At 35.6% G+C, this 27,117-nt stretch overlaps 2 protein-coding genes across 3 annotated transcripts in view; one reads left to right on the forward strand and one right to left on the reverse strand.

Annotated features, from left to right (window-relative positions):
• The window catches only part of LOC138707664 (rho guanine nucleotide exchange factor 38-like), a 201,652-nt gene that overhangs the window by 47,988 nt on the left and 126,547 nt on the right, over positions 1–27,117 (reverse strand). Inside the window, exon 1 of one of the 2 annotated variants that reach the window (XM_069837395.1) lies at positions 400–671. The exons of the other annotated variant lie outside the window; for it this stretch is intronic. Within the exon in view, the coding sequence (XP_069693496.1) occupies positions 400–489 (90 nt within the window). The 5' untranslated portion in view covers positions 490–671. Of the gene's footprint in view, positions 1–399; positions 672–27,117 lie in introns of those variants that run through there. 2 annotated transcript variants of the gene reach the window in all.
• HisCl1 (Histamine-gated chloride channel subunit 1) overlaps positions 2,607–27,117 on the forward strand; it is a 33,827-nt gene continuing 9,316 nt past the window's right edge. The window contains exons 1-7 of the mRNA XM_069836601.1: positions 2,607–2,650; positions 7,738–7,799; positions 9,601–9,787; positions 11,246–11,472; positions 15,318–15,400; positions 23,460–23,594; positions 24,951–25,127. Of these exons, the coding sequence (XP_069692702.1) occupies positions 2,636–2,650; positions 7,738–7,799; positions 9,601–9,787; positions 11,246–11,472; positions 15,318–15,400; positions 23,460–23,594; positions 24,951–25,127 (886 nt within the window). The 5' untranslated portion in view covers positions 2,607–2,635. The remainder of the gene's footprint in view (positions 2,651–7,737; positions 7,800–9,600; positions 9,788–11,245; positions 11,473–15,317; positions 15,401–23,459; positions 23,595–24,950; positions 25,128–27,117) is intronic.

The following is a 27,117-nucleotide window of genomic DNA, read 5'->3' on the forward strand; positions in this document are numbered from 1 at the left end:
TGTAAAACTGGCCTATGTGCAACGACGTCTCCTAGCAAATTACCGAAATATCTCACTCCCTACTCCGTACGCGTAAGTTTGAGAAGCATGCAACACATATAGGCCTATTTTAAACAAACATAACCTTCACGATTCACTTCTGAAGTATTCTTACTTGTCAGTATATTAACTTAGGAATATGAATACATTACTTTCCTTGTAGAAGCAGTACAGATACTCGTTTCTTTTATCTACAGAACCTGTAAATCCACTGTAAATCAGATATATTTCGTGTAACAATAATTCGTACCTGATTGGAGCATTAAGTCATCAAATTGAAACATAATTTATACGCTGGGAAAATAACCTAAACATAAACCCTGCCGAAGTATCTTTAAATTCTTACAGCCGTGAAAGTACCTGGACAATGTCCCCCTTCTGAAGTGAAATCTCTCCCTCTGAAACTGTCAAAAAATCATTGAGAACTTTGGTAACTGATCCTTCTTCCATGGCACGCTGAGTATTTAGACGGAGTATGAACTATTTCATTTACAACTATGTCATGTGCTGAAAATACATCGTTTCTTCTCATTTCTATACAGAAAGTTCATCAATTAATAAACAAATATCATTATGAGTACAACTACATACGTCCGAAACTATACACAAGCTCTTCGAGACATCGTAATTCTGCTGTGGATGTTTCGATTGACTGCAACATCGATTGCAAGAATTGAAAGTGGTTGATTTAGCTGCAGAGAAACCGTTCAATCATAGTCTAGTATATACAGTCACGAAGCTGAATACGTAGTAATTATGCATCCATAGATAGTTGCTAACCACTAGGATCGCTACTATCGCCTCATCACAGACAATGCGAAATAGTACCGGCATCAGTCTATTGTTCCTAGTAAAAAGGTAAAAGGTAAAGGTATCCCCGTAACATGCCATGAAGGCATTTGGGGGGCATGGAGGTAGAGCCCCATGCTTTCCATGACCTCGGCACTAGAATGAGGTGGTGTGGTCAGCACCACGCTCTGACCGCCTTTTACCCCCGGGAAAGACCCGGTACTCAATTTTATAGGAGGCTGAGTGAACCTCGGGGCCGTTCTGAAAGTTTGGCAACGAGAAAAAATCCTGTCACCACCTGGGATCGAACCCCGAATCTTCCAGTCCGTAGCCAGCTGCTCTACCAACTGAGCTACTTCCTAGTACCCTCAACAACTCAAGCTTCGTGACTGTATATACTAGACTGTGATACAATAATGTATACATAAATTCACTTAAAGCGACATATTTGCAGGGGCGAATCTAACTACTTGGCGCCTCTAGGCAGAGAAAAATATTTTCGCCCCTTATTTCGTCCTATATGCGTCATTTGGATCAACTGAAATAATTTATTCCGCGTCATTATTACTGTTTCCAATATCGGAAACGCCTGACCGACACACTCCACTATTTTCAGTACTGTTCGCCACATTATTACACTCCGATGTATCTGGACTCGAACTGTAACAAGCTGGCTGTGTTTGTTTTTTAAATAGCACATCTGTTTTTTGCATTTTTTCTCACAACTTCCTCTTTTTTTATTGCCTTCTCTTTCGCGAGTTTCCTGCGTTGTTGTTTAGTCAACTGTCCGAAGACAGATCTGAACCCCACAAGTGACACCATCAAGGCATCACTCATAAGGCAACTAGGCCAGGAGATAATGGGGTAGGGTGACAGTTCCTGTTCCCCTCCATTGCATACATCGCTGACTAGCTACATATTACATTAATCAGACTTCAGATGCATTTCTTCGTCTGACACATATCGTCAAGCGAGATATACTGCCTGATAATAGATTTAGATATCAACCAGAACCTCAATCAGAGGTGTTTCCGGTATTGAGAACTACTTAGCTTTTGCCGACTGCCACTCATTATAATGAATATTAAAACATAAATCACCTAAGTACAAAACAACTGCACTCTTTATCGTTTCAAATTAAAGTGAACAGCCAAGCGTCCGACTGCTACAATGGCTGGCGGTATTTTCTTTGAATTGAAGTCTGAATGGATATTATTGAGTGTTGATACTGGCTACTATTATGACAGAGTTAGTGGCGTCTCTCATCACAAAGCTTATGATATCGGCGAATATTTTAATAATAAGAATTTTCACTATGTTCAAAGTCAATTAGTCGAACGTTGGTAAGAAAGGCAGTAGCAGAAGAGTGTGAGTAGAGGGGAAAGCCTATCAACCAAACTGAAATGGGGATTAGTGTCCATGTGTTGGTGACGGAGGAATGGTAATGGCGAAATGAATCCGAAGATTTGCCATGTGACTGTCCGACATTCGCCTTACAATTTTGGAATAACGCCAAGCAGGTAGTCGGTCCAAGCGGGATTCGAGTGCAACATCGGTTCCTAAGTTTGTTACCTCGAGATTATGCAGTGTCTTTCACTTATTTTATACGGCATAATAATATGTATTGGGATGTTAACTGTACCGTGAGAAATTAGGGAGGGATTAGGAATCTCATCTGGGGTGTGAATCTGGTGCCTCGCCCCCCGTGCCTGTCCACCCTGCTAGCGATTGACCCCGCTGAGCCAATTAGTTGACCTCGTTATTGCATTAGCGTGCGCACCTCAGTAGTACAGGAGTGTTGGACCCGATGTCCACGAAAAGTGTAAGTTTTCTTCAAATATCTTTCCATCGAGTGTCGCTTTATGTTTTATTCTCCATTGTTTGAATTGCGAAGTTTAACGTCTCTTAAGTATATGAATATTTATGAATAGTATGATTAATATGTATCAGTATCTCATCTGAAGCACTACAGAGAACTTCAAAACAAAGACAACGTTTACTTTTCACTAGACATAATCTAAATTATACACACAGTTGAGGAAAGTGTAAGAATTACTGTAGATATTAGGCCTATAGCACAGAAAAAAGGGCTCTGAATGTAATTTCGAATAAGTTTTTACATTTAATTACGCTATAAAGCTTATTTATACATCTTATATATCGTTCTAATGTTTTGTTAGTTTTTGAGCTTGGATAAATTGTTGCCGGCGATAAAATTGTGTGAAATTAACCTATTTCATTAGTGTATAAAAGAAGAAAAGCCTGTGTGTAAAAGATGTGATAGTTTTCCGTTCGAAAAGAGTATCTGCCCGAAATCTTTACGAACATGTTTAAAAACCATATTTGAGTGAGTGCTTCAATTTTACTCAATTCACTCAAGAGAGATTTCATTGAATATTATATTTTGTTTTAGTTTCCGGTTTATGATCATAATTTATTAATTATTTTAATTACCTACTTTATACACGGTACCTGTTATTAATATTAATGTGCTAGCCAACAGCGATTAACCAGTAATAGGTTAGCACAAGTGTTACAACAACAACAAAAATCAATAATAATAATAATAATAATAATAATAATAATAATTATTATTATTATTATTATTATTATTATTATTTATTTTTCTGCAAATTCTGAGTTCATAAATAAAATGTGTCAAGTTTATTTCTGTACGAGCTGGCAGTTTTATTGCATCTGAAGACAGGGTAAAGAGATTTGGAATTTCTGTTGTAGATAAGTGTCTGAGTTTTTGGCCTTTCTTAGGACTACGAAAACTAACGTTGTTTATAAAAGGTTTACAGGTTATGTCACCTTTAAAGACCTTTGTTAAAAAATAGGGAATCGTGATTTCTGCGTCTGCAAAATAAACTGTGTCACTTTAATTAATCAAAAATTTTTTCATAAATATTCTTGGCGTCACTGAACAGAAGTTTACACGAACATAACGATATGAATCTGTGTTTGATATTTTCTAATTTAATCAAATTAGACTATAGATGCATATTCAAATTTCGATATCAATATAATGCTTTCAAGCGACTTAGTTCATACGTCTCTTAAGGGATTCATAACCATAGTGGGTCAAGCGCCATTTAATAAAATCGTAGAAAACGAGGGTTAAAATGAAGTTATTGCCATAATTCAATGGAAACATATAGCAAGTAATATAAAGTATACACATTAAAACTAAATGATATTTCAATCTTCGTTAAACTATGGTATTCACTTAAATTTAACCCTTGCTTTCTCCGTTTTTAATAAATGGCGCTTGGCCCACTATGGCTCTGAACCCTTCTCTTCTTCTTTGTGGCTACAATAATTTGTCCAGGCGCATTTAATATTTAAAATAGCACCGCTGACAGCGACTGAGTCTTAACAATACATCTAGACAACGATGCTTATGAGCGAATGGCTTGTGTTACTCTGGGTGGCTAAAAGCCGTGACTCCCATGAACTAAGTGGCATGAAAAGCATATAATTAATTGTGAATGAGGAGTACAGAAATAATACGCTATTAACAGTATTAGACCCAACATTCTAACTGCATGATTATAATAATATGATGCAGACATGTTTGTGAAAATGATACTTAGGGCCGAATTCATAGTCAATACTTATCGTAAGGAAACACTTAAGCAGTTGCTTATAATAATTTCCAATTCATAAATCCCACTGAAGTGAACACTTATTCAAATAAGGTAGCTTGTCAGTTTACTCAAGTGTTTCCTCATATGCATTGTAATCAGCTGATTCGGTATACAATAGATGATGATTATGATTTAATTTAATTTATTGAGTTCTGTAATTAAAATGAAAATGAGTTTCGGCAAGCAAAAGATATATCAGAGATATGGAAAACCCTTTATAGATGTATAATGATCAACAATTTAAGAGGAGATACCGTTTCGACAAGAACACTGTTGTGTATATTCTGGTGTCTCTCATTTCAATTCACAATACAACCATGAGGCATACCGATTTCGCCACTGCTGAAAGTACTGGTTGCTTTGAGATTTTATGATACAGTAGCATTTCAGGTAGATTTAAGTGGCATTTTTTTTTCGAAAAGTATTCACGTCCCAATAAAGTGTTATTTGCATTTTTGTTTGTATTCTACCCAAGGAATAAGCTGTTAAAATTTGCGTAATTACATCACTTCCACTTTGTTTAGCATAAAAATAACTGAAAAATAAATTAAAATGATTTACTTACAGGAATATTTACGGAGTTTGTATTAAACTCAACTACAATTATGTTCCATCTCAATTTCTTCTTTTGGAGAGAACAATTATCAATTTTTTTTACTTTCGACGATATCTCCATATTTCATAACTAGTTATCTTAGCTCACTTCTTTCTTTTCTGTAAAATGCTTTCTGGACATCTGGTATAATTTTTAGCTCTATAATATTTACTTCTGTATTTGTGTATGACAATAATGCCGATTTAACAATTTGAAGGCGCTGGAAAACAATTGAATGTAGGAAAGCGCTCACGTCTAGCCATGTTGCCATATTTCTTTCGATGTCAAGGGGATGCTCAGGGAATATGAATGAGTAGCGTCTCTGCAATACGATCTGAAATAAGTGCTAAGGAAATGCTAATTACTTAAGTGTTTCCTCAATTTATAAGTGACGACTATGAATTCGACCCTTAGTGCCAAAGAATACTCCAGTGTTTCTAAAACAATCTATTATATTAATTTGATTGTTATTTCAGTTATAGTTGAATTTAGGAGAAGTGATTTACCTCGAAAAGATTATTACATTAGATTTCAAAACATTAATTTTCATGCCATTCTCTTCAGATCATTTTGCTATTGCATCGAAGTCACATTGAAGAGATTGACAGTCAGCAGTGTTTTCTCTATTGCAGAAGGATTCTAAAATCGTCAGCAAATATTAATTAGTTTGAACTTATTTTTGTACGTGTAGAGTTGATCCTGTGGCACTACAAAGTTTGAGATAAGTGAATCAAAGAGTTTGGTAAACAGGCGTAGGGCATAGGATTTTCTCACATAATTTTCAAACCAGTTTACGTAATTTGACGAAAGACCGATGTTTCCCAACTTACGAAGTAAGATATTACGTGTAGCTACATCAAAAGTTTTGCTGAAATCGAAATATATTTAACGAGTTTGTTCCCGCGTAACAATTACAGGTAAAATTTGATTTAGACACGGAACCAAATTCTAGTTACTGTAGATTTAGATTTAGTGAATTCATGTCGTGTTGTGCTCAGTTTGTTTTTCACATAGGAGGACATGTGCTTGTGGATAATAGTCCAATTTTTTTTTAGTTATTTAGAATAGAAATTGGTCTACACTTTCAAACATCATATCTTTTGCCGCTTTTTTACACGGAGATACTTCTTGCTTGTTCTCATAATGTAGGTCACTTACAATCTTAGAGACTGGAGTTAAATATGTGAGTTATGGAAATAAACATTTCAGGACATTCTCTAATTATACAACTTGATATGTCATTAATACCGAATGCTTTGTTGGTTTTATTTTTTTAATTGCCTTCCGAAAATCGTCGTGTGTTACGGTAGTTACAGGTAGACAATATGTATAAATCGCTAAATTCTTTCTATGAAAAAAGATTATGTGCTCTCTGAACAGATTTAAATGAATAGGGAAATCATTACCTATTTTTCGTTTAACTATAAGGCATTTATAATTGAGATAATGTTCTGTTGGACTATTAACTATTTTATGTTTTACGAAGAGATTCGACGTAGCCTATATCCAAATATATGTTGTTCTGTTTCTAGATTTTCATCTGTGTTTTGTACTCGTGTATTAGTTTACATTTGATTCTTAAAATGACAAGTTTTGAATAATAAAAATGTTTGATAATATTCAGAATTGATTTTATCAATTCTTTATTTGTGATAAGTTTACGTAAGTCAGAAAAACAATGAGGAAAATAATAATGATAATAATAAAATAATATACTATTATACATATAATGTGTTACTATACTGTATATACAGGATAAACTGTAAGTAATGTCAATCATTTCAGGGGGTTATTTTTTTAGATATTTGAAACAAAAATTTTAATACAATTTTGCTCCATTTTACTTCTTTTTCGAGATAATAATTGTTTTATATGGAACATTTTATAGCGTGTTTTGGGAAAGTTAATTGATTTAATTCCCAATATACATTAAGCTATAAAATCCCAATTTTTAACAACAAATATTCTTGGGGTCAAAAAAGACTCCAAATAAGTAGCATGAAATTCTAGAGGAATGAAATTGGATTCTGGGAGGACATTTTTTTATTTATTTTTTATCTTTACAAAATTGGTTTTCCCCTGTTTAAAATGGTATATCGCATATGACTGCGCTGAAAATGTATTCATTTTAACTTTTCGATTTTCTGAGAAGTGGTATATAGGTATTAATTTTAACGTTTACTGCATTTTTTATTTTTACAATTTAGTCTTTGATTTTTCCTTTTAAAACCGTATATCACATATGATCATTCTAAAATTATATCCATGTTAATTTTTCGTTTTCCTGAGGAGTGGGCGTAGTCTATGTATATTATTTTGTTTTAGCGCTCATTTTCCGTAAGTTTATTTTCTCATACGAAAACAATCTTTTCTCAGTTGCTATTTAATGTAGAAAGCTGTAATTTTCAGGTAATGCTTATTTGGACATTTTAAATGTACTACTGTGTTTTTTTTAATTTTGCTAAATTTTGGAGATTTTACCTGAGAAATGTACTGAAAATACGGAAAAGGATACGGACACTAAATGATTAATAGTAAAACAATGATCCCCCCTGCGCTATCATTTTCGAATGCAAGTTCGCATTGTTACATCGTCAGAAGGAAGGAAGCTTATGGTGCACTATGCGTTTGATACAGTTCTCACCATAATTTTGATATTTACAGAATATTTGGGTGCAACTTGGGTGCTCAGTCATTGCTGCTGCATGGCTCTTCGGCTGTACAGAGTAAGTTACATTTCTGTTCGATTAGCAATTAACAGAACCGCTCAACTTTAATGAGCCAGAACAATGCCGTCGTTGAAGATCTCTCCGGAAAAAGGATGCAACATGAGATTATTGAAATATGTGATGTTGGTGGAAAAAGTAATTTTAAGTTATTCTTTTATAACAGTACATTATTGCGTTCAAATGCAGAATAAACTTTAATACTTGTTTAGCCAAATGGTTGTGATAGTAAATAGAGGCCTAATGAAATATGCCCCAGAAATTATTTTCCTTTCTCCTGAAACATGAATTGAGTACCTCCGTGGAATAAGGTTGGATGTAACAGTTGGACAACATGTTACATCCAACCTTTTTCCACGGAAGTACTCAATTACAGTTTTGTTGGTTACATCCTTATTCTGGGGAGGTCTTCAATTGTAACATTTTATTTCACCGATTAGTCTAGTAGGACTATTTATTTTCATATTTACTAGGCTGATTTCATTTTGCTTCATAATCTGTAAATCAACGTTGTCTGTTAACTCTGGTAAGAATTATTTTCAGTTCCAATCTTTTGAGTGAACGTACCCATTAAGATACTTTCTGACGTCTGTCCTTCATCTAACTACCACCGAAAAAAATTAAGCTAACAAAAAAGAAATAGAAAAATAAATGTCACAAATATTAATTATTTCTTATTATACATTTTTCGCATATCGTAACATTCTTTTTATCGTCATTTCATCATCTTGCGAATGGTATTCTCGTTTATAGTTTATTTTTCTGGACTATCATTTAAAGGACACGAATAAATGAAATTATTGAAGGAAGTTTTTTTATACTAACGTCGCGCATACTGTCATGTAGCCATTTGCGTCTCTCCCTTACTTTTGGCGATTATGATGAAGAATACCTTTCTGCAGTTGGGGCACCCATTCTGTTAGTCCCGTATGATTGGATGACATATGAGTGTGGAAGTAGGTAGGATGGATGCAGATGAAGATGACAATGATGACGAAATGAACCCTGCGTCCGTAGCCGAAAGTTACCGAACATTTGCTCTCAATGGTTTGAAGGAAAACCCCAGAATAAACCCCAACCAGGCAACTTGTTCCAAACAGAATTCTATTCCGGGTCTGCTAGTTTCGCAGTCAGATATGTTGACCACTATTCCAAAGCGATGGACTCAAATATGGAAGTAAACTCTCGCTTTCTGTATCAATTACAAAATATATTCCTTCTAATCTCAATGAAGAAGACTTCACAAATTAGTTCACATTCACATTATAGGTCTACAGTTTAAGTAGGAGAAAGTTATTCGCGTTGTACAAATTCACATAAAATATCTATTCAAATACTTTTTTCCAATGGCGGGTATTTGACTTCCGTCATTCAACCAAGCGTCCTCATCTATGGGTGGAGCACCGAAACTGTAGATTTTAGGAACCGTAAATATTTCGTGAATGGAAATAATCATGACGACGTTTGAAAATATTTTTATATACACGAAAATCGCTTTATGACTGCGATATATTGCACATTGGTTCGGTTTTCTACAGGAAATTAATATTTATTTCCAATCTTTATTGGGAGTGGATATGAATGCCTTGCCAGTTGCATTTCAATGCTGTTTTAAGCGATGGTCTTGATCTTGTAGCATCCTGACTACGTAATCAGGAAGTCTCACTAATTGTGACCATCTCTTTTTGGTCCATAATCCTCACAAGAATGAAAACGTACTGGGTCAAAGGAAAATATATGAAACTATGAGATCATTATTTACCTATAAGCATTTGATAAAAACAGATGTTAAATTTTTCAGAGGGGTGCGATATGTTAATCCAGAACCCACGATGCCACCGGAATCGAGTCTTTCACTCCGAGACATTCTACCAATCAACCCGAAGCACTATGACAAGAACAAAGCCCCCAGACTCCAAGGGCAGCCTACGATTGTATACTTCCATGTCACCGTGCTTTCGCTGGATTCAATCAATGAGGAGTCCATGGTAAGTGATGTACAGGACCAGAACATACGTATGGGAAAGTGATGAAGGTGCAAAACTAGTTGTGTTCTTGAAATAAGAGAGCAGAAAACAATATTTCGTATCTATTTACCGACGGTTTCCTTATCCAAGTAAGGTTTATTATAAGTAAATATTTGGGCAGTAATTTTAACATGGAACATTTAAGTGGCACCTATTCAGGAGAGAAGTCCCTTAAATTTGTGTAATATTCCACTCACAGCTTGCTGCTTAGCGGGAGCGCGATGCAACCCGCAGCATTGCATACAGCATACAAATAAAACAATTCTTAATAATGCAACATATATAATGTAGGTTACTTTAATTTATCCCATATATATCATAACCTACAAACATTCAAACCTACACTATCACAAATCAAACAACCAATTAAAAGCTCCACGCAATTATAGGGATTTTACGAAAATACTGATACTATTTTTAATCGGCATTAGAAAGAGACATGACGGAACTACATAATGCGTTTAGAGCAAGTATAGGCCATTCGTTATCCCGTGAACCCTACCTGCGCGTCAGGGGAAGAAGAAAGTGGACTCTCACTGTGTTTCTACTTGTCTCCTAGCGAGCTTACTTACACTCACCATAAGGTTCTTACTATAAGCTACGGCTCACATAAGCACTTGGTTTCACGAGATTAAATCAACATAACACATAACCATACGTGCCAGAACTAGTATTCGAAGACTCCTTTCATCAATCCATTCTTTCGTCCATCCGCCCTTTCGTCCGACCATCCTTTCGTCCATCCGTTTGTTCGTCCAATCTCTCGTCCGTTCGTCCGTTCGTCCGTTCGTCCGTTCGTCCGTCCGTCCATCCTTTCGTTCTTCCGTTCGTTCGTCCGTCCATCTTTTCGTTCATCCGTTCGTTCGTCCGTCCATCTTTTCGTCCATCCGTCCGTTCGTCCGTCCATCCTTTCGTCCATCCGACCGTGTGTTCGTTCGTTCGTCCATCCTTTCGTCCATCCTTTCGCCCGTCCGACCGTGTGTCCGTTCGTTCGTCCATACTTTCGTCCATCCTCCGTCCATCCTTTCATCCATCCGACCGTGTGTCCGTTCGTCCGTCCATCCGTTCGTCCGCTCCTCTTTCTTTCTTTCTTTCTTTCTTTCTTTCTTTCTTTCTTTCTTTCTTTCTTTCTTTCTTTCTTTCTTTCTTTCTTTCATTAATTTCTGCTCTTTTCCTTTCTTTCATCCTTTCATTCATCCATCTATCCTTTCATCCATCCATTCTTTCATCCATCCATCCATCCATCCATACTTTAATCCATCCATCCTTTTTTTCTTTGTTTCTTTCTCTTTTACTTCTCTACTTATGTCATAGCAGAAACTGCATACTTTTTATTCACATTTCCATACTAGAGATCGGGAAGTATAAACCAATTTCACATTCACGAATTGTTCCCAAAGAAAATCACTTCTATTGCAGACGTATGTAGCAGATATCTTCCTGGCACAAAGTTGGCGTGATCCCCGACTCAGACTCCCAGAGTATATGAGCGAAGACTATCGCATCTTGGACGTGGATTGGCTTCATGACATCTGGAGGCCAGACTGTTTCTTCAAAAACGCGAAGAAAGTAACCTTCCATGAGATGAGCATCCCCAATCACTACTTGTGGTTGTATCACGACAAGACGCTGTTATACATGTCCAAGTAATGTCACTTGTAGAATAAATTAAATTAAACAAGGATAATAATAATTAATATTAAGACTGAAAAGACAAGTAACAGGCTGTAAGAACAGACGCTTTCCTCTGTGCAACTTGGGCTCAATACACACATAAGTTACAACACATGTGTGCCATGTTTCTCTGTGTACTTTATTTCAAGTTACATTGACTAATTTTATCTTTTCAACTTATACAACAGAAAGATATTTATTTTCTTTCTTAGTTGGGTAGACGTTTCAGATTTACGTTAGCCCATTGTACACGTCTGTGGCTTAATAGAAAATCTGCACACTAGAACTCTACAAGCTGTGACTTGTTTCTGATAGTTTGTTGCACATTTACTTCTTTCTCTATTCAAAATTGATGGCATTAAATTGTCATTAAGTAATAATACAGACTTCAAATTTATTTAGATAAATCTATGAAAAGTCGAAAATCTCTATGTTTAATGTCCAATTCCTTCATTAAGGCGTTAATGTCCTCATGGAAGCACATGATGTCTCTCATCTTGAAATATTAATTAAATTGTCAATTCAGAGTTGGATAAATCTATATTTTAGTATCTTTTATCAGAAATGTCCACTGCTGTATCCCGTAGCGTAACAACGCTACCTCTTCTTTACCGTAATTTAAATCACGACTAAGATAGCTTAATTCTTTTTGACATAGCAAGTGGATTTTCTGGCTGCGTTCACATTGATATGCAGAGCTTGAGATGTTGAGGACCCATTGTCATACTCACTATTTGAAGTTATTCCATCATCTCCTTCAACTCATGTTTTCAGGAGGAAATGGCGAAGTGGCACAGGGAGATAGATTTGGCACAGGTTTTCGTTTTCTGTGTAACCACTGGTTAAACACTGCTTTGTACGATATGCAGAAAAAAAATAAGTGGAATATATTTTTTTCTGATGTCCTGTCATACTTTGACAGAACTGAAATTTGTATTTCAAGACGATATTTTCCATCAAAGGGAACATTATGGCAGAAGTTGAGCTCAGTATATTAAAGTAACAGGTTGCGGCGTGGTTAAAATTTGAGACAGTACGAGTACTGGTAAAAGGTAAAGGTATTCCCTTCTCATGTCATGAAGACACTTGGGGGGGGGGCATGAAGGTAGAGCCCCACGCTTTCCGTGACAGCATTAGACTGAGGTGGTGTGGTGGTACCGCGCTCCGACCGTCTTTTACCTCCGAGAAAGAAACGGTACTCAATTTGATAGGACGCTGACTGAACCTCTGAGCCGTTCTGGAGAGAAAACGAGAAAATACCATCATCACTCGGGATCGAACTCCGGACCTTCCAGTCCGTAGCCAGCTGACGAGTACTGGTATAGCCTGTTGAAAAGGTTCATCTGCATTTTTCTGTTATTTTATGTTGTAACAGTACTTGTTGTAGTAGGCCTTGGTTTTCTGAACCGACGCATATAAGGTGCTAACCATCTGTGTTACAAATATAATGAAACAATGGATAAAATGAAGACAATGAACCTGCAAATTGTATACATTTTAATTGATATAACGTTGTGATAACAAAATCGATTTTATAGATAAAAGATTACGAGGTAGATAATTTCAAATCGTCCATATAAAAGTACGTAAGAATCAATAAGTTTAATTGTTTTGTCGGTATAAATATCGTCTTCCTTAGTTATACAGAAGAATAAATTCCTGCAGGAAGTACGCACATGAAATATAACAAGTTTCACTTTATAAACGACATACATATTCGAAGCCATAATACCAAAACTGGATACAATTAGTTAAAACCGATAATTTTCTTTTTGATGATTTTGAATTTCAGAGTGTACTTGCAATTTTCGTACTTAACTTATCCAACAGAATTATCACCAGGATATTGTCAAACTATACTGTGTACCATTACAGAGGAATACATTTTACATTATATTTAATAATTTGTATTACGTATCATACCAATAACCAAAATTAATGGTTCAAAAGATCAATACTAGTGCTGTTTATCTTGTCTTGACGCCTGAAAAGTTTAGCGGGCATGAAGCATAAAATCTCCTTTAAGATAGTAGTTACTGTGTGATAGTGCTATAGAGTAGATCATGAGAAAAAAGAACAGTCGCAATAATTCTACACATAACAATACCTACAATCAGAATGTGAGCATAATCGGAACTTCGGACAACTAGATTACTGTGAGTGTCCATGCAATGAATAGAGATGTTGTGCTATGATTAGGATGATCAACTCTCCCGTATTTTCCGGGGATTCTCGTATTTTAGCTATTTTTTTTTATCCTCTCGACTCCCGTATTGATCTTCTAATCCTACCGTATTTCTTATCAATGTTCAATTTTAATGTAATATAATAATAAAAGACGAAGGCCATGGTCATAGGAAGAAAAACACAAAAGATAAACTTGCGAATTCTAAATGAGGCAGTAGAGCAAGTGGACAGCTCAAATACTTGGGGTGTACTATAGGCAGTAACATGAGCTGCTGCCAGGAAGTCAAAAAGAGGACAGCAATGGCAAGGAAACTTTTAATAGAAAAATGAGCATCTTCTGCGGACCTCTGGAAAAAGAACTAAGGAAGAAACTAGTGAAATGCTTTGTATGGAGAGTGGCATTGTATGGGGCAGAAACATGGACATTACGACGTAGTGAAAAGAAGTGAATACAAGCATTTGAAATGTGGATATGGAGAAGAATGAAACGTGTGAAGTGGACAGACGGAATATGAAATGAAGATATGTTGGAAAGAGTGGGTGTAGAAAGAATGTTACTGAAACTGATCAGGAAGAGGAAAAGGAATTGGTTGTGTCAATGGCTGAGAAGAAACTGCCTACTGAAGGATGCACTGGAAGGAATGGTGAACGGGAGAAAAGTTCGAAGCAGAAGAAGATATCAGATGTTAGACGATATTAAGATATATGGGTCATATGAGGAAACAAAGAGAAAGGCAGAAATAGGAAAGATTGGAGAAAGCTGGGTTTGCAGTGAAAGACCTTCGTTTGGGCAAAACATTGAATGAAATGACTGAATGAAAATGAAATAATAATACACCTAGTAACATATTAGGCTTCGTGTTAAGTATATAAGAATCAAATGTCCACAGCGAAAGTGTTCCTAATGTTGAACAATAAATGGACAGATGGAAGAAACCAAAGCAGGTTGGAACTAATAAAGTCTGAGGTAATGATGGTATTCAATAGAATTGTGACTAATTGCAAATAAGTTCTTTAGTTTGAATTGTAAGATAAAAAAAAATAAATATTGTGCAGCATCCTGGTGACAAATATAAATAAGTTAAAAATAAGAGACATATATATATATATATATATATATATACATATTAAATATTATTTTACTTAATATTGTGACCTAAATCATGTTTGTGTTATAATTAAATTGATAGCATTATATTATAAATACAAACCATACCATCAATGAATCCTGGCTTCACGCCCCAAAAAGTTGTACTAAAATTTGTCGTGACCGAATCTCCCGCATTTTTGTGATCAAAAGTTGGTCACCTTAGCTATAAGGTCGCATCCGTTTTCAGATCCATCATAAAAAGAAGAATTAAGTACATTATTTAGCGTAATCAAGAAATATTTTGAACCAACAATGTAATTCCATATTTTAGGATCACAGAATACATTTAATGATTAAAAAATGTAGAGCATTTTCCCCATTTTGTACAGTGAAATAAAGAACAGCAATTAAGCACAACTATTCAATTACTCGATTTATTTCACAGTTTTATAGGGTGCTAAGGAGCACAGCTGTTCAATTACTCGATCGAATTTGAACACTCTTCACTTCCAATTCTTAATTAACCTTTGTTGTTTTCAGGCTGACCTTGGTGTTGTCATGTGCAATGAAGTTCGAGTCCTACCCACACGACACCCAGATCTGCATGATGATGATAGAAAGTCGTAAGTATGAAACTAATTGCAGAAAGGAAATGAAGGGTCCACGGAAAAAAAAAAAACATGCCAAGTCACTTTTCCTAAATCATTCACGACACCATTTCTGTGGTGTTCGGGTAAAGGGGTATAAGTCATTTTTTTGTGCAGATGGAATTTTGTTCCCCAGATGAACACACAAGTTAAATTATACAAGTGGGTGTGCAAAAATCAAAGAATACTAGCAGTTGATGTGTTTTATTTGTGTAGAAAATTATTTGTAATAAGGGTTTCAAGTTTAATTTTCATTTATCTCCGAACTCATTTTTATGACTTATCTCCCTTTACCCAAACGCCACAGATTTCTTCTTAACTTTAATACACTGCTAAGACATTAATTTACATCTAATTTAGTGTAAGTTACCATGTCACAATGCAGGCTTTTTGACATTCTGGTTTAATAGGAAGATAGTTCACTTTATGAGCTAGCAGATGAGGCCAAAAAACAAAAATAAAAAAGTGACTTAACATGTTCTTTTCGTGGATCCTTCAAGTGCAGTACACTTTCGATCAACTGACATCCAGCCTAATGAAATATTTCCTCATGAATTTTATATTTAAATATTAGTTATAGATAACAGTAAAAGGATAAGATTATTCATGGTAATCATGCATATCAATATTATTAATTATTTTCGTACAATTTTATTTGTCTTTTATTTTCATTCAGCTTAAGTGGATGATCAGATATGATTACTATTCAATCTTCTGGAGGATATGTTGTGTTTTTTTTTACAAGATCGATTCATTTTTCATAGGAAAGTAAAAATAGGGTAATAATGAACTGTTAAATTGTGATAGAAAAATGAGGTATTAAACCAGGTTCTTTTGTGTATTCTATTACTATACTAGTCCCCCTTAAGGAAGGAGGCAGGAATGGGACTGCTCTCACGTGTAGGCCGCTTGTGTGGGCCTATTGAGCTACTGGGAATGGAATGATGTGCATGCTCTAAGGTCCCTCGTGCTACAGATTCCTCTCTGGGTCGCCCTTGAACTCCCCTTCAGCCTTCAGATTCCCTTCACATGTCCACGTAGGCATCACCGAGGTCTCTTAAGCCACTATGAGAGCACACGGTACATAAGCACTACTACCAGCAACTAATAACCACATACTACGGGGTCCATCGGTGGTGGCCCGCAGCCAACTGTAGATCGATCACAATTCAGAAATATGGGGAAGAATCGGAGATGATGTTGAAAGAGGAGAAGTGTAATAATGATAGCGAAATGAGCCCGAAGTCCAACGCCGAAAGTTACTCTGAAATTCTGCTTTAATTGATTGAGGGATAATCTCGGAAAAACCTCAACAGGTAACTCGTCCCAATTAGGATTTGAATCCAGACCCGCTTGTTTCACGGTCAGACATGCTAACAGTTACTTCACAACGGTGGACATTTTGTGTGTTCACTAGTTTCATAAAAATGTTATGTTATATTTAACGACGTTCGCAACTGCCGAGGTTATATCAGCGTCGCAGGTGTGCCGGAATTTTGTCCCGCAGGAGTTCTTTTACATGCCAGTAAATCTATTGACATGAGCCTGTCGCATTTAAGAACACTTACATGCCATCGACCTGGCCCGGGATCGAACCCGCAACCTCAGGCATAGAAGGTCAGTGCTATACTAACTGCGCCAACCAGGCCGACTAGTGTCATCATGGTACTCAGAGTGTTTAATATCAAATGGTATTTCAGGATGAATTCAGGACCAAAATAGTTTAATCGATGTGATATAAACCTATGCCCGAAATAGCATTGATTTTAAGTTGCAGTTATTTTTATTTTCTAGCAATAATAAGTTCAAATTTCAGTACTCAAAATGGTATCCTTGTTGATATCGTGACTCAATTGTGTGGTGTCATGTCTATTTAACTTCCACGTCTTCATAGTTATGATGGAGTCCCACTGCAGTGCTTTTCACCACCTCCGAAAGCGTACTACGGACTCCTCAAACAGATGTCATATCATCAAAATATCTGTGACAATACTATATCACGTCGACACTGTTTTGATTAAATACATGGCTATTGAAATTGAGAGCGATTTTGGAATGATGAAGGAAAACGGGAGAACCATGGCAAAAACCTTCAGAAAACTTGGCTTTGTCCACCACAAATACGACTCTGCTAACACAGGAATTCTAACCGAGATTCGCTTCATTGTAGGCAAGTGCTCTACTAACTGTTCTACCAAGACGGCTAAAACAGTGATCTAAGTTGACTCTGAAATTTTGATTCCCTAGTCAGGCAATGTTTCCTCATCTACATATCCACTTACTTGGGAACGTCTTATTCAAAATCCTCCTATCATCTCTACCAAAATGAAACTGAACATCATTGTGTATAAGCCACATTCAACAAATTACTTGACGTGATACTCAAATTGCAGTAAGATTATCATGTAAATCTCTCAGCCAGACCAACAAGTCCTATTAAATTTTAGACAATGAATTTTACCTATTCAGTGATACTGACATATTAAAAAAAAAATAGCGTGATTATTTTCTTCACCTCAGGAAAATTGAGCATACCATTTTTAGTGATTATAAATTCATTGTACACAATACAATCATAAAATATTAATCATTAACAGAATTATAAAGAAAACCAGAACAAGTATCTCCTCGTGAACGAGCCACTCTAGAAAAGTCACTGTACTCTCTGAAAATGAGATAAATACTGTTGGTGATGTATGTATTTATTTACACTGCAAGTGGGCAAGCACCCGGTGGCAGTGGTATATACAATATTAACAATACACAATAAAATGATAACCAATACACAATAAAATTTACAATACACAATACAATTTTACAACACATATACAATTTTACACACAATACAATAATAATACACAATACAATTTAACACAATAATAATAAAACATAAAATAAAATACCTAATTTTACAATACAACCTACATAATTATCTATAGGTCCTACATAAGTTTCAACAGTCTTTCACTTTACTCTCATCTCATTCCCTGTAGTGGCACTATGACGCATTTCACTGACACTTTAGCACACATTTCACTGACACTCTGTAACTCATTTCACTGACACTATAGAACACATTTCATTGACGCTATAAATTATCACTGATCGGAACTGTTCACTGCACTGTAAAACCATAACTTCACTGACTCACCTCGCTTCACTGATACAACAGTTCAAATAAGTCAAATAATTACATCCTTATGCATACTTATAAACAGAACTACATTTAAACTAAACATTTCTAGTCTAAGGCCCTCTTACACGCTAGTTTTAAATAATTTACAATTCAAACCAAGGAAGTAAACTCGTCAGCCTAGATAAATACATGTCACCTTAAAAAAATTAAATGTTGAATGTCACCTTAATTTTAATTTTCACTTTATATACAACTTTTTAAATTATTCTTGAATCTCCTTAAGGAAGGACAACCCTCAAAGACCGCTGCAGGTAGGTCATTCCAATCATTTATAGTTCTATTTAAAAATGAGAATTTACCTACATCCGTTTTCTGTTTCCTACATTTGATTTTAAAATCATGATCGTTCCTACCATAGTACGTTGGCTTTTCTAACCGAGCCGTTATGTCTACCCATGCTTTCTGACCTAGATGTGCTCTATACAATGATGTTATTCTAGTTTTCCTACGTCTGTTTTCCTAAGTTTCCCATTTAAGTTCTTTTATCGTATCGTTTCCATCTTCTCTTTTACCTTTAACAAATTTCGCTGCCCTATACTGGATTCTTTCTAAGGAATTTATCTGGTATATTCTATAGGGATCCCAACATGTAGTTCCGTATTCCATTAACGGTTGCACTAACGTTAGATATGCTATTTCCCTCGATTTGGGGCTAGCCTTTCTCAAGATTCTCATAATAAAGTGAAGTGCCCTCCATGCTTTACCCGTAACATTATCAACATGCTCTCCCCAAGAAAGTTTGGAGTTTAAATACACTCCTAGGTATTTACAACATTGTTCTTGCGGAATTACAACACCACTGAATTCGTAATTAAGACTAGTTTCCTCTCGGGTTTTACAAAATGTTATAGATTTACTTTTAGAACCATTTATTTTCATCCTATGCTCTAAAGCCCAGTTATAAATTTTATTCAAGTCTGTTTGAATAGCATCTACATCTGAATTATTTCTAATCTTTCTATAGATAATGCAGTCGTCTGCAAATAGCCTCATATTTGATGTAATATTCTGGCATAGGTCATTTACGTATATTATAAAGAGTAATGGACCCAGAACGCTGCCCTGTGGCACCCCTGAACTTATGTTTCCAATTTCCGATATTTCATGACCTACTCTAACTCTCTGGGTTCTACTGTTTAAGAATTCTTGGATCCATAGCACCACTCTTTTATCTATTCCTAGCCTACTTAACTTATCTATTAATATGTCATGTGGCACCAAATCAAATGCTTTCGAAAAATAAATCACAACTGCATCGATTCTTCCGCCTCTATCTACCTCTTCAGCTAGATCCTGAACCAGCGACGTAATTTGACTATCACATGAGAAGCCTTCCCTAAAACCATGCTGGCGGTTGTAAAACCAGTCTTTCGCATTTTGAACATGACGAATATAATCCGATATCAAATGCTCCATGACTTTACATACGACAGATGTAAGGCTAATCGGTCTGTAGTTTCCGACATCTAATTTATTTCCACCTTTATGTATGGGTACCACTATAGCTGATTTCCAGTCACGTGGAATAGCTGCATTGTTTATGGAAACATGAAATATACGCATTAAGTATGGAATTATGGCCTCGGAACCTAATTTAAGAATCTCTGTAGCAATACTATCTGGTCCTCGAGACTTCCGATTTTTTAATTTCGTTATTCTCTCTCTAACCCCTTTGGAAGTTATTTTGAAAGTCGATTGTTGTTGATTCCACAAATCCTTCCCCATTTTCAATTGTGAAATATCATCTCCTGTTCTATACTTAGAGTGTTTTCGACATTAGGCCTACTCTCTTAACGTGATTGAGGATAGGAACTTCCAAATCAACTGTCCTGGTACTCACGAACCTTTCACTGCCTGATTTTGAACGAAATTGTATGCCCAAATTTGTTCTTCTATTCATTGAGATTGTTTCACATTTCACAAACAGCGTTTAGGAAATCTTCCCACATAGACATATTCCTTCTGGAACACTGCATTCAAAATAATCCAAAAAAGAGATGATTGTCTACTGTTTATGAGTTTGAATGTGGTAAGCATTAAGCTGCAATGGCACATACTGACAGTCTAGAAAACTGAAACGCCTCGTAGAACACGTTATTGGACGGACAATCAGCAAGACCCTGCATGACTGAGGTCATCTCTCTATTATTATCGAGTGTTGTTTGCCAACAATTGAACAGATTCAATCTCGCGGTATATCTTGAGCGCTGGGTGACGTCAGTGGACGTTAGAATTAAGTAAGATAGGGCGTTCGTATACAACAATCTACAAACATTGACCTCAAACCTCATCTATTACAAGTGAAGTGTTGTGGCTAGGATGTAGATGTCATTGTAACGCATGCGCAAAAGGTACCACACACTTCCAATCTAACGGCCGCTACCACTTAAGTCTTAAGATATACCGAGAATAGTATAAACACATTTCCGTGCCTTGGAAGGATTTCCTGAATACAGAAAAAACTAACTTCTAATCAAAGCGATTTCAGGAAAAATTTATGGCAACTATTTTCTTTTATTTTTGTTCTGAATCCGTCCCTGGAACAGGGCCGGATTGGGTATAGTGCCACCCTTAGGCAGTACTAAACCTTGCCGCTCCCTACTCCAACAAATAATTTATAAACAGCTATTATACAGATCAGAATTGTTTAGTTTAAATTAGTTTTAAATGAAATGTTATAATTCAGAAAACAAATTACTAGAATCAAAATACATGCATCTTACTAGTGAATTATAAATATTTCCTTCGCGCTTTTTTCACAGAGAAAGCATTGATGATGTCATCAAAGTCGATCTGACGAAGCACATAAGACTCGACGCAAAGAAACATACTCAAACTTATTCACTGTTGAAACAAAATTGATTTGTGAAAGGCAGACTGTGGTTTATTTTTAAGCATTGATCTTGTTGGAGGAATAATTTGATGGCTGAAAACCAGAATGTTTTATAACAGTCTTTCCTTGTGTTTCATGTCCTTGTCTGCATATATGAATCGAACAAAATTGTAAATATTACTCCCCATAAATTTACCATGAGGTTATTTGAAAGTGTTCTATGTCCAGCTTTGAAAGTCAGGAACTTAAAATGGATTTCCTTAAAAAAAAAAAGGAAATTGTGAAATGGACTTGGAACAGTCTGGATCTCAGCCATCTAATTGTTACGAATATTTCTTACTTCGATAGGAAATACAAAGTAAATTGAAAAATGGTCTCTTTGCGGAATAAACATTTCATACTGAATTATATGTGCACATGCTGAAAAGTGAGTAAATAGTATTGTTGACGATACATATTGGAAATGTAACTGAGAGTTGTGGTTACTAAATTCATAGCGATACATAACAAACACACATCCAATTTGATTTTGAATAATTTTATACAAGCAGTTACATTTTGGCAATTTCATAGTGTAATAATGTGATACCATATTACAGTATAATTATGCAACTACACACTTTCCTTTTACTCTCGCCGCGACCGCGACAATGCGATAACAAAACAATATCCGACTTCCGCAACGTGTTCAAGAACAAACTTCAGAAAATATTTACCGACAAATGTTTTAAAAACAAATTTCACTGTAAAATGAAAATTAAAAAAGGAAGAGAGAGAGAGAGAGAGAGAGAGAGAGAGAGAGAATGCCGCCCCCCCCCCTGGAAATTTCCACCCTAGACAACTGTCTAGGTTGCCTAGGCCTAAATCTGGCACTGCTCTGGAGTGCATTCCACTTCCGTGAAACACTCTGCATTTCTTCACCATAAAGTTCAACTGAAAAACAGTGGCATATTTCTAAAAATATTCACAGATTTCTCAACATAGCCAGAAAATCAATGGTTGCCTTCTACTGTAGGCCTATATGAGTTCCTTTCCCGCTCTTTCATAAACTGAACATTGTTTCCTCCCAGTTGTTTACTGTTATGTACTATTGGAGTAGTGGAAATGAAATGGATTGAAAACATCTACTACCATGAGCGGCAATTCTGAAAATGTAATTGTAAGAAAATAATTGAAGTACCGTAATGAAAAGTTTTAATTTTGTCGTGGTGAATAAGTGTCCGTTCTTTAAACCCAATAAATCAAGTAGTTTCCAAAAGTCATAAGAAAATTATAACTGATCATTTATTTGAACATAATATAAATTAGTAGTTAGGTAATCTTGATGCAAACTAAGTCAGACAAAATTGTTTTATTTCTGTAGACGGAGAAAATATTTAACTTTACTGACAAATTCCACAACATCAAGTTAAACCTTTCCTGAAAATTTTCATATGGAAAGATATTGTAAGGAAACTAAGTTGTACAAAATTGTAACTGCTGTAAGACACAAGAAATTGGGTTCAAACATAAATTTTTCTTTTAGTAGTATCTGGGTATTCTTTCTGTTTGTCACTAGCGAAGGTGAACATTTTGCTACTCTAGAGACAGACTGACAAATCGTAAATCAACTACTTTAGTGTCTACTATGAAATGTGTGTTGTGCTCTCGCAGAACGTTTTTGAGGAATTTCCTCTAAGAGTCGCGAAAGGCTGTGTTTCCTTGACACAACTTCCCAAAATCCCGAAAAAAGGGCTACACAAATTAAGAATTAAGTTTTCTTTTAGATTTTTGCGCCTAATAAATAGCATTGGCAGCCCGTTTTTCATATGTAACTTTTATTTTGAAATGCTTAACTCTGTACGACTTTTCAAATGGATGTTGACCGGATTAAATTAGAAGGATCCTGCATGATATATATCGCAAAACACAACTGTGAGAAGAAAAATTCTTCTCTGAACTCCTATAGCTCTCAAGTCGAATTTTATCTCACATTCAACATTAAACTTACGTCCATTACTTTCCAGTATCCCACACCGTTCACGATTTGGTTTTCATCTGGAATGTGACAGATCCTCTAGTCGTGAACCCAGATATCGAACTTCCTCAACTGGACATTTCCAACAATTACACAACTGACTGTACTATTGAATACTCTACAGGTAAGTAACGAAGTCTTTTAGAGAAATCTGATGTTATTCGTCTGCAAGAGATGTATAATGCTAATTAGTAGAATGGAAAAGTCATTGTTATGAAGGCGACAAAATTTCTTAAGTTTTACAAATTTTGCCACAATAATTCACTCCTTTTTATGTTACAAACAATATTTGCATTGCATTTTAATCTCTATAATGAAATAAAGTGAAACGAAACAGAACAGAGCAAAACGAAAGGAAGTAAAAGTAAAATGAAGTGTAATAAAAACGGTACAGAATGGTGCTGCACAGCGCGGTACGTTACGGTAGGGTACAACTATAATATAATAAGCTATTTATTATACTATAATAATTTTACCGAGGTAATATAAATGTAAAATGTACAATTATGAATGATATATTCCAAAAAAGTACTTTTCTTTTTAAGTTTTAGGAATGCTGAAAACCCATATTTCCTTGTATTTGCAGTAGCATCTGTCACTTGTAGTTAATCAATTGACATGACTGGCTTAGGCCTTTGGTTCCCAAACTTCTATGCTCCACAGAAAATAATTACAACGATATTTTTCCTTACAGTAAATATTAAGTGATATCTATGCATTTCTGTACCAAATCGATAATCATTTCAGACAAATGTTTTAGGGCTCAATGATATCTAAACAATATTAGCCTATCATGAAGAGCTCTAGCATGGAAGCCTGTTAAGTGTGAATTTTCATCACGATCTCGATATACATGCATTCGTGTAAAGTCAAAATTTATAAAATTGGATCTCCACGCATTCTGTTGGCTGAACGCTGGTAATCAAGGCAAATAACGTGCTTATACTTCGTTCCATAATGTCTGACAGGAGATATAAACATTGCCGGCAGCGTTCTACCCCGCCCAACTTCAAGTCAAGCGTGGAATGAGACCTCTGTCATTGGCTGAATAGCAATTACATTTCTCTCCTCCTCTGCCAGCAATGTTCACATCTTCTGTCAGACATTATGGAATGAAGTATAGCCATTGAGATATTGTTTTTATGCGTATTTCAAGCGTACTAGGAAAGAACGTGATAACTAGAACTCTACACAGCACTACAGCATAAGAAAGTGTTAAGTCTTCTATTTCTCTACCACCAGCAACCAATCTTCGAGTGAACTTGTCATACAATATGTGACTGAAAGTTATGTTTATTGTCTTAATATTTTTTAGATTGAGGTTTTAAAATTCAGAATGTCTCCCTTCAAACATTTAGACAAATTGACTTAGCACTTTTTCCCCAGTAGTCTTCACAGCTTATATTGTATATTTTCAGTATCACAATTCCTGTACTTCTTGTGAAATGAGAAGTTAAATACGTCAAACAATATTTTGCAGGTAACTTCACATGCCTGGCAGTGGTATTCACCCTGCGAAGGCGCTTGGGTTATCACTTATTCCATACTTATATCCCCTCTGCTCTCATTGTGGTCATGTCGTGGATCTCCTTCTGGATCAAACCCGAGGCTATACCAGCCCGCGTCACCCTTGGTGTCACGTCACTCCTCACTCTGGGTGAGTATAATTGTTGATCATGTTATTGATATTCTTAACTCGCTTCTAACTCTTGTGTGAGACATTCTTTTTTGATATCATAGAACATAAAATTTAGCAGGGATGAAGAACTTCCATTTTATTCAGTGGCACAAACTTTCTATTATTCTGAAGGGGTAAGTGAATCCCATAGCGCTACGTGAATTATTATGCTGATCTACACCAGTCAGCTGTGCTAAGGTTTGCTGTGTATCCAGGTTTCATGCAGGCATCTCATCTATGTCCCTAGATCAGCCCGCAGAAATACTATGAAGATCAAAATGAAATGGGTCAGAATGATGTCCATGCTTATAATGCCTATAAGTGGGAAAAAAAGGAACCTTAACTACGGCCTTATTCGCCACAAGTGTCACTTTTTTTTTCTTAAAATTTTTACTGTGATTCGAAGCCTGGACATCCTACGTGAAAGTTTGACGATTTAGCCCACGCAGCCACTGAAGACTTGCAGCAAAGTCTAATGTCAAAACTAGCGGAATAAGTTGAATACAAACTTTTGTGGAAAAAATATATTCAGTTATAATTTTAATGGCTAAGAAATTATGAAGAAACTCATCATCAGCAACAATAACAACAATAATAACGAAAACAACATTAAAAATAATATGATATGGATTGGAATGGAGGATGAGACAAACTCACGCATATTAAGACCACTTACGAAGCCGTTGTACTATAACAAAGGACGACAAATGGCAGGTAAATCTTGTCTAGAACCTTCTCAATTCTTGACGTGTCGCAAATCTACAGATAACCATCAAAGCTATGTTTTCCTTACCCAGAAAACTAGTATGATAAGAAATTCATCAAACTCGAAAACACAACCATAATCAAATTTTTATGATTAAAAGTACCGGTAATGAAAACACATGCAGAATCTCACTTTTGTTATGATTACATGCTAAATATCACTGTTAGACTCATCAATGTTTAAATCATGAGAAATTAAAGACGTAACATTAGAACGAAATTGTACACAGAGCGAAGAGGATGCGATTCATATTACAATGTAAGTAAAGTAAAAAGGTAAAACACGAAAACTTACCAGGAACCATTTTCCTGGGAAATTTCAAGTTAATTATTCGTACATTAAAATGAAGCTTAGCTTGTTCAAGGTACAGGGACTGTATGATATTAGTTATGAAGGGTTGAACAAAAAAGCAAAAATACTGACGAATTTCTCGAGACCATGAATGCTCCTTGTCCCCAATTTGAACCTAAAATAATCGAAACAGACAAATGGCAGGATTAATTTGTCATATTGCCACTTTGTCATAAGTCAATAATGTTCAATATTATGCGTAAATAATAACAGTTAGAGGTGTTCGTATTCTTTCAATGTTGTCTGATTTTTGTATAATTCGGAATGTGGTTTAAGTGTAAAGGTGCACAAGGAGTCATAGCACCTTAGGTTGGAATCAGCTCAAATGGGTTGTTATTCAAACATTGTTCTACTTAGAACATTCTGAAAGCTCCAGAAATTCTGAGCAATCTTTTGAACTACTGATACTCTGTAAAATGTAGCCTTTATCGTCACTTAAAGCCTAACGCTGTTTCTGCTTCATTCTTTAACTTCTCATTTCCATTCGAATCCTGGTCTATCTAGAACAAATTGGAATAAATAAATATCAATATAGAAAGAATTATTACAATGATGTGGTGTAAGTATAGAAACATACATTCAACATTTTCTGGAGAACAGAATGTATCAGTCTCTGAGCACTTTCATCCTAAGCTCAAGACTGTGTACTGCTTTTTGTTTTGCACGGATTATCAGTAAAACCATTTAAGTTTTACAATGGCAATGACATTAATGAACTATCAATGTGTGGAAAAATTTCTGTCACAAGTAAACATTTTGCTTTAGTTTCTTGTTTATATTAGACGAGTTAAGATGCCTCTGATGCGTTGGTCGAGAATGGACGAAACATTAGTTCTGCAGGTAATTCGATCG

The sequence above is a fragment of the Periplaneta americana genome, chromosome 10 (genome assembly GCF_040183065.1).
Source record: "Periplaneta americana isolate PAMFEO1 chromosome 10, P.americana_PAMFEO1_priV1, whole genome shotgun sequence".
Classification (NCBI taxonomy): domain Eukaryota; kingdom Metazoa; phylum Arthropoda; class Insecta; order Blattodea; family Blattidae; genus Periplaneta; species Periplaneta americana.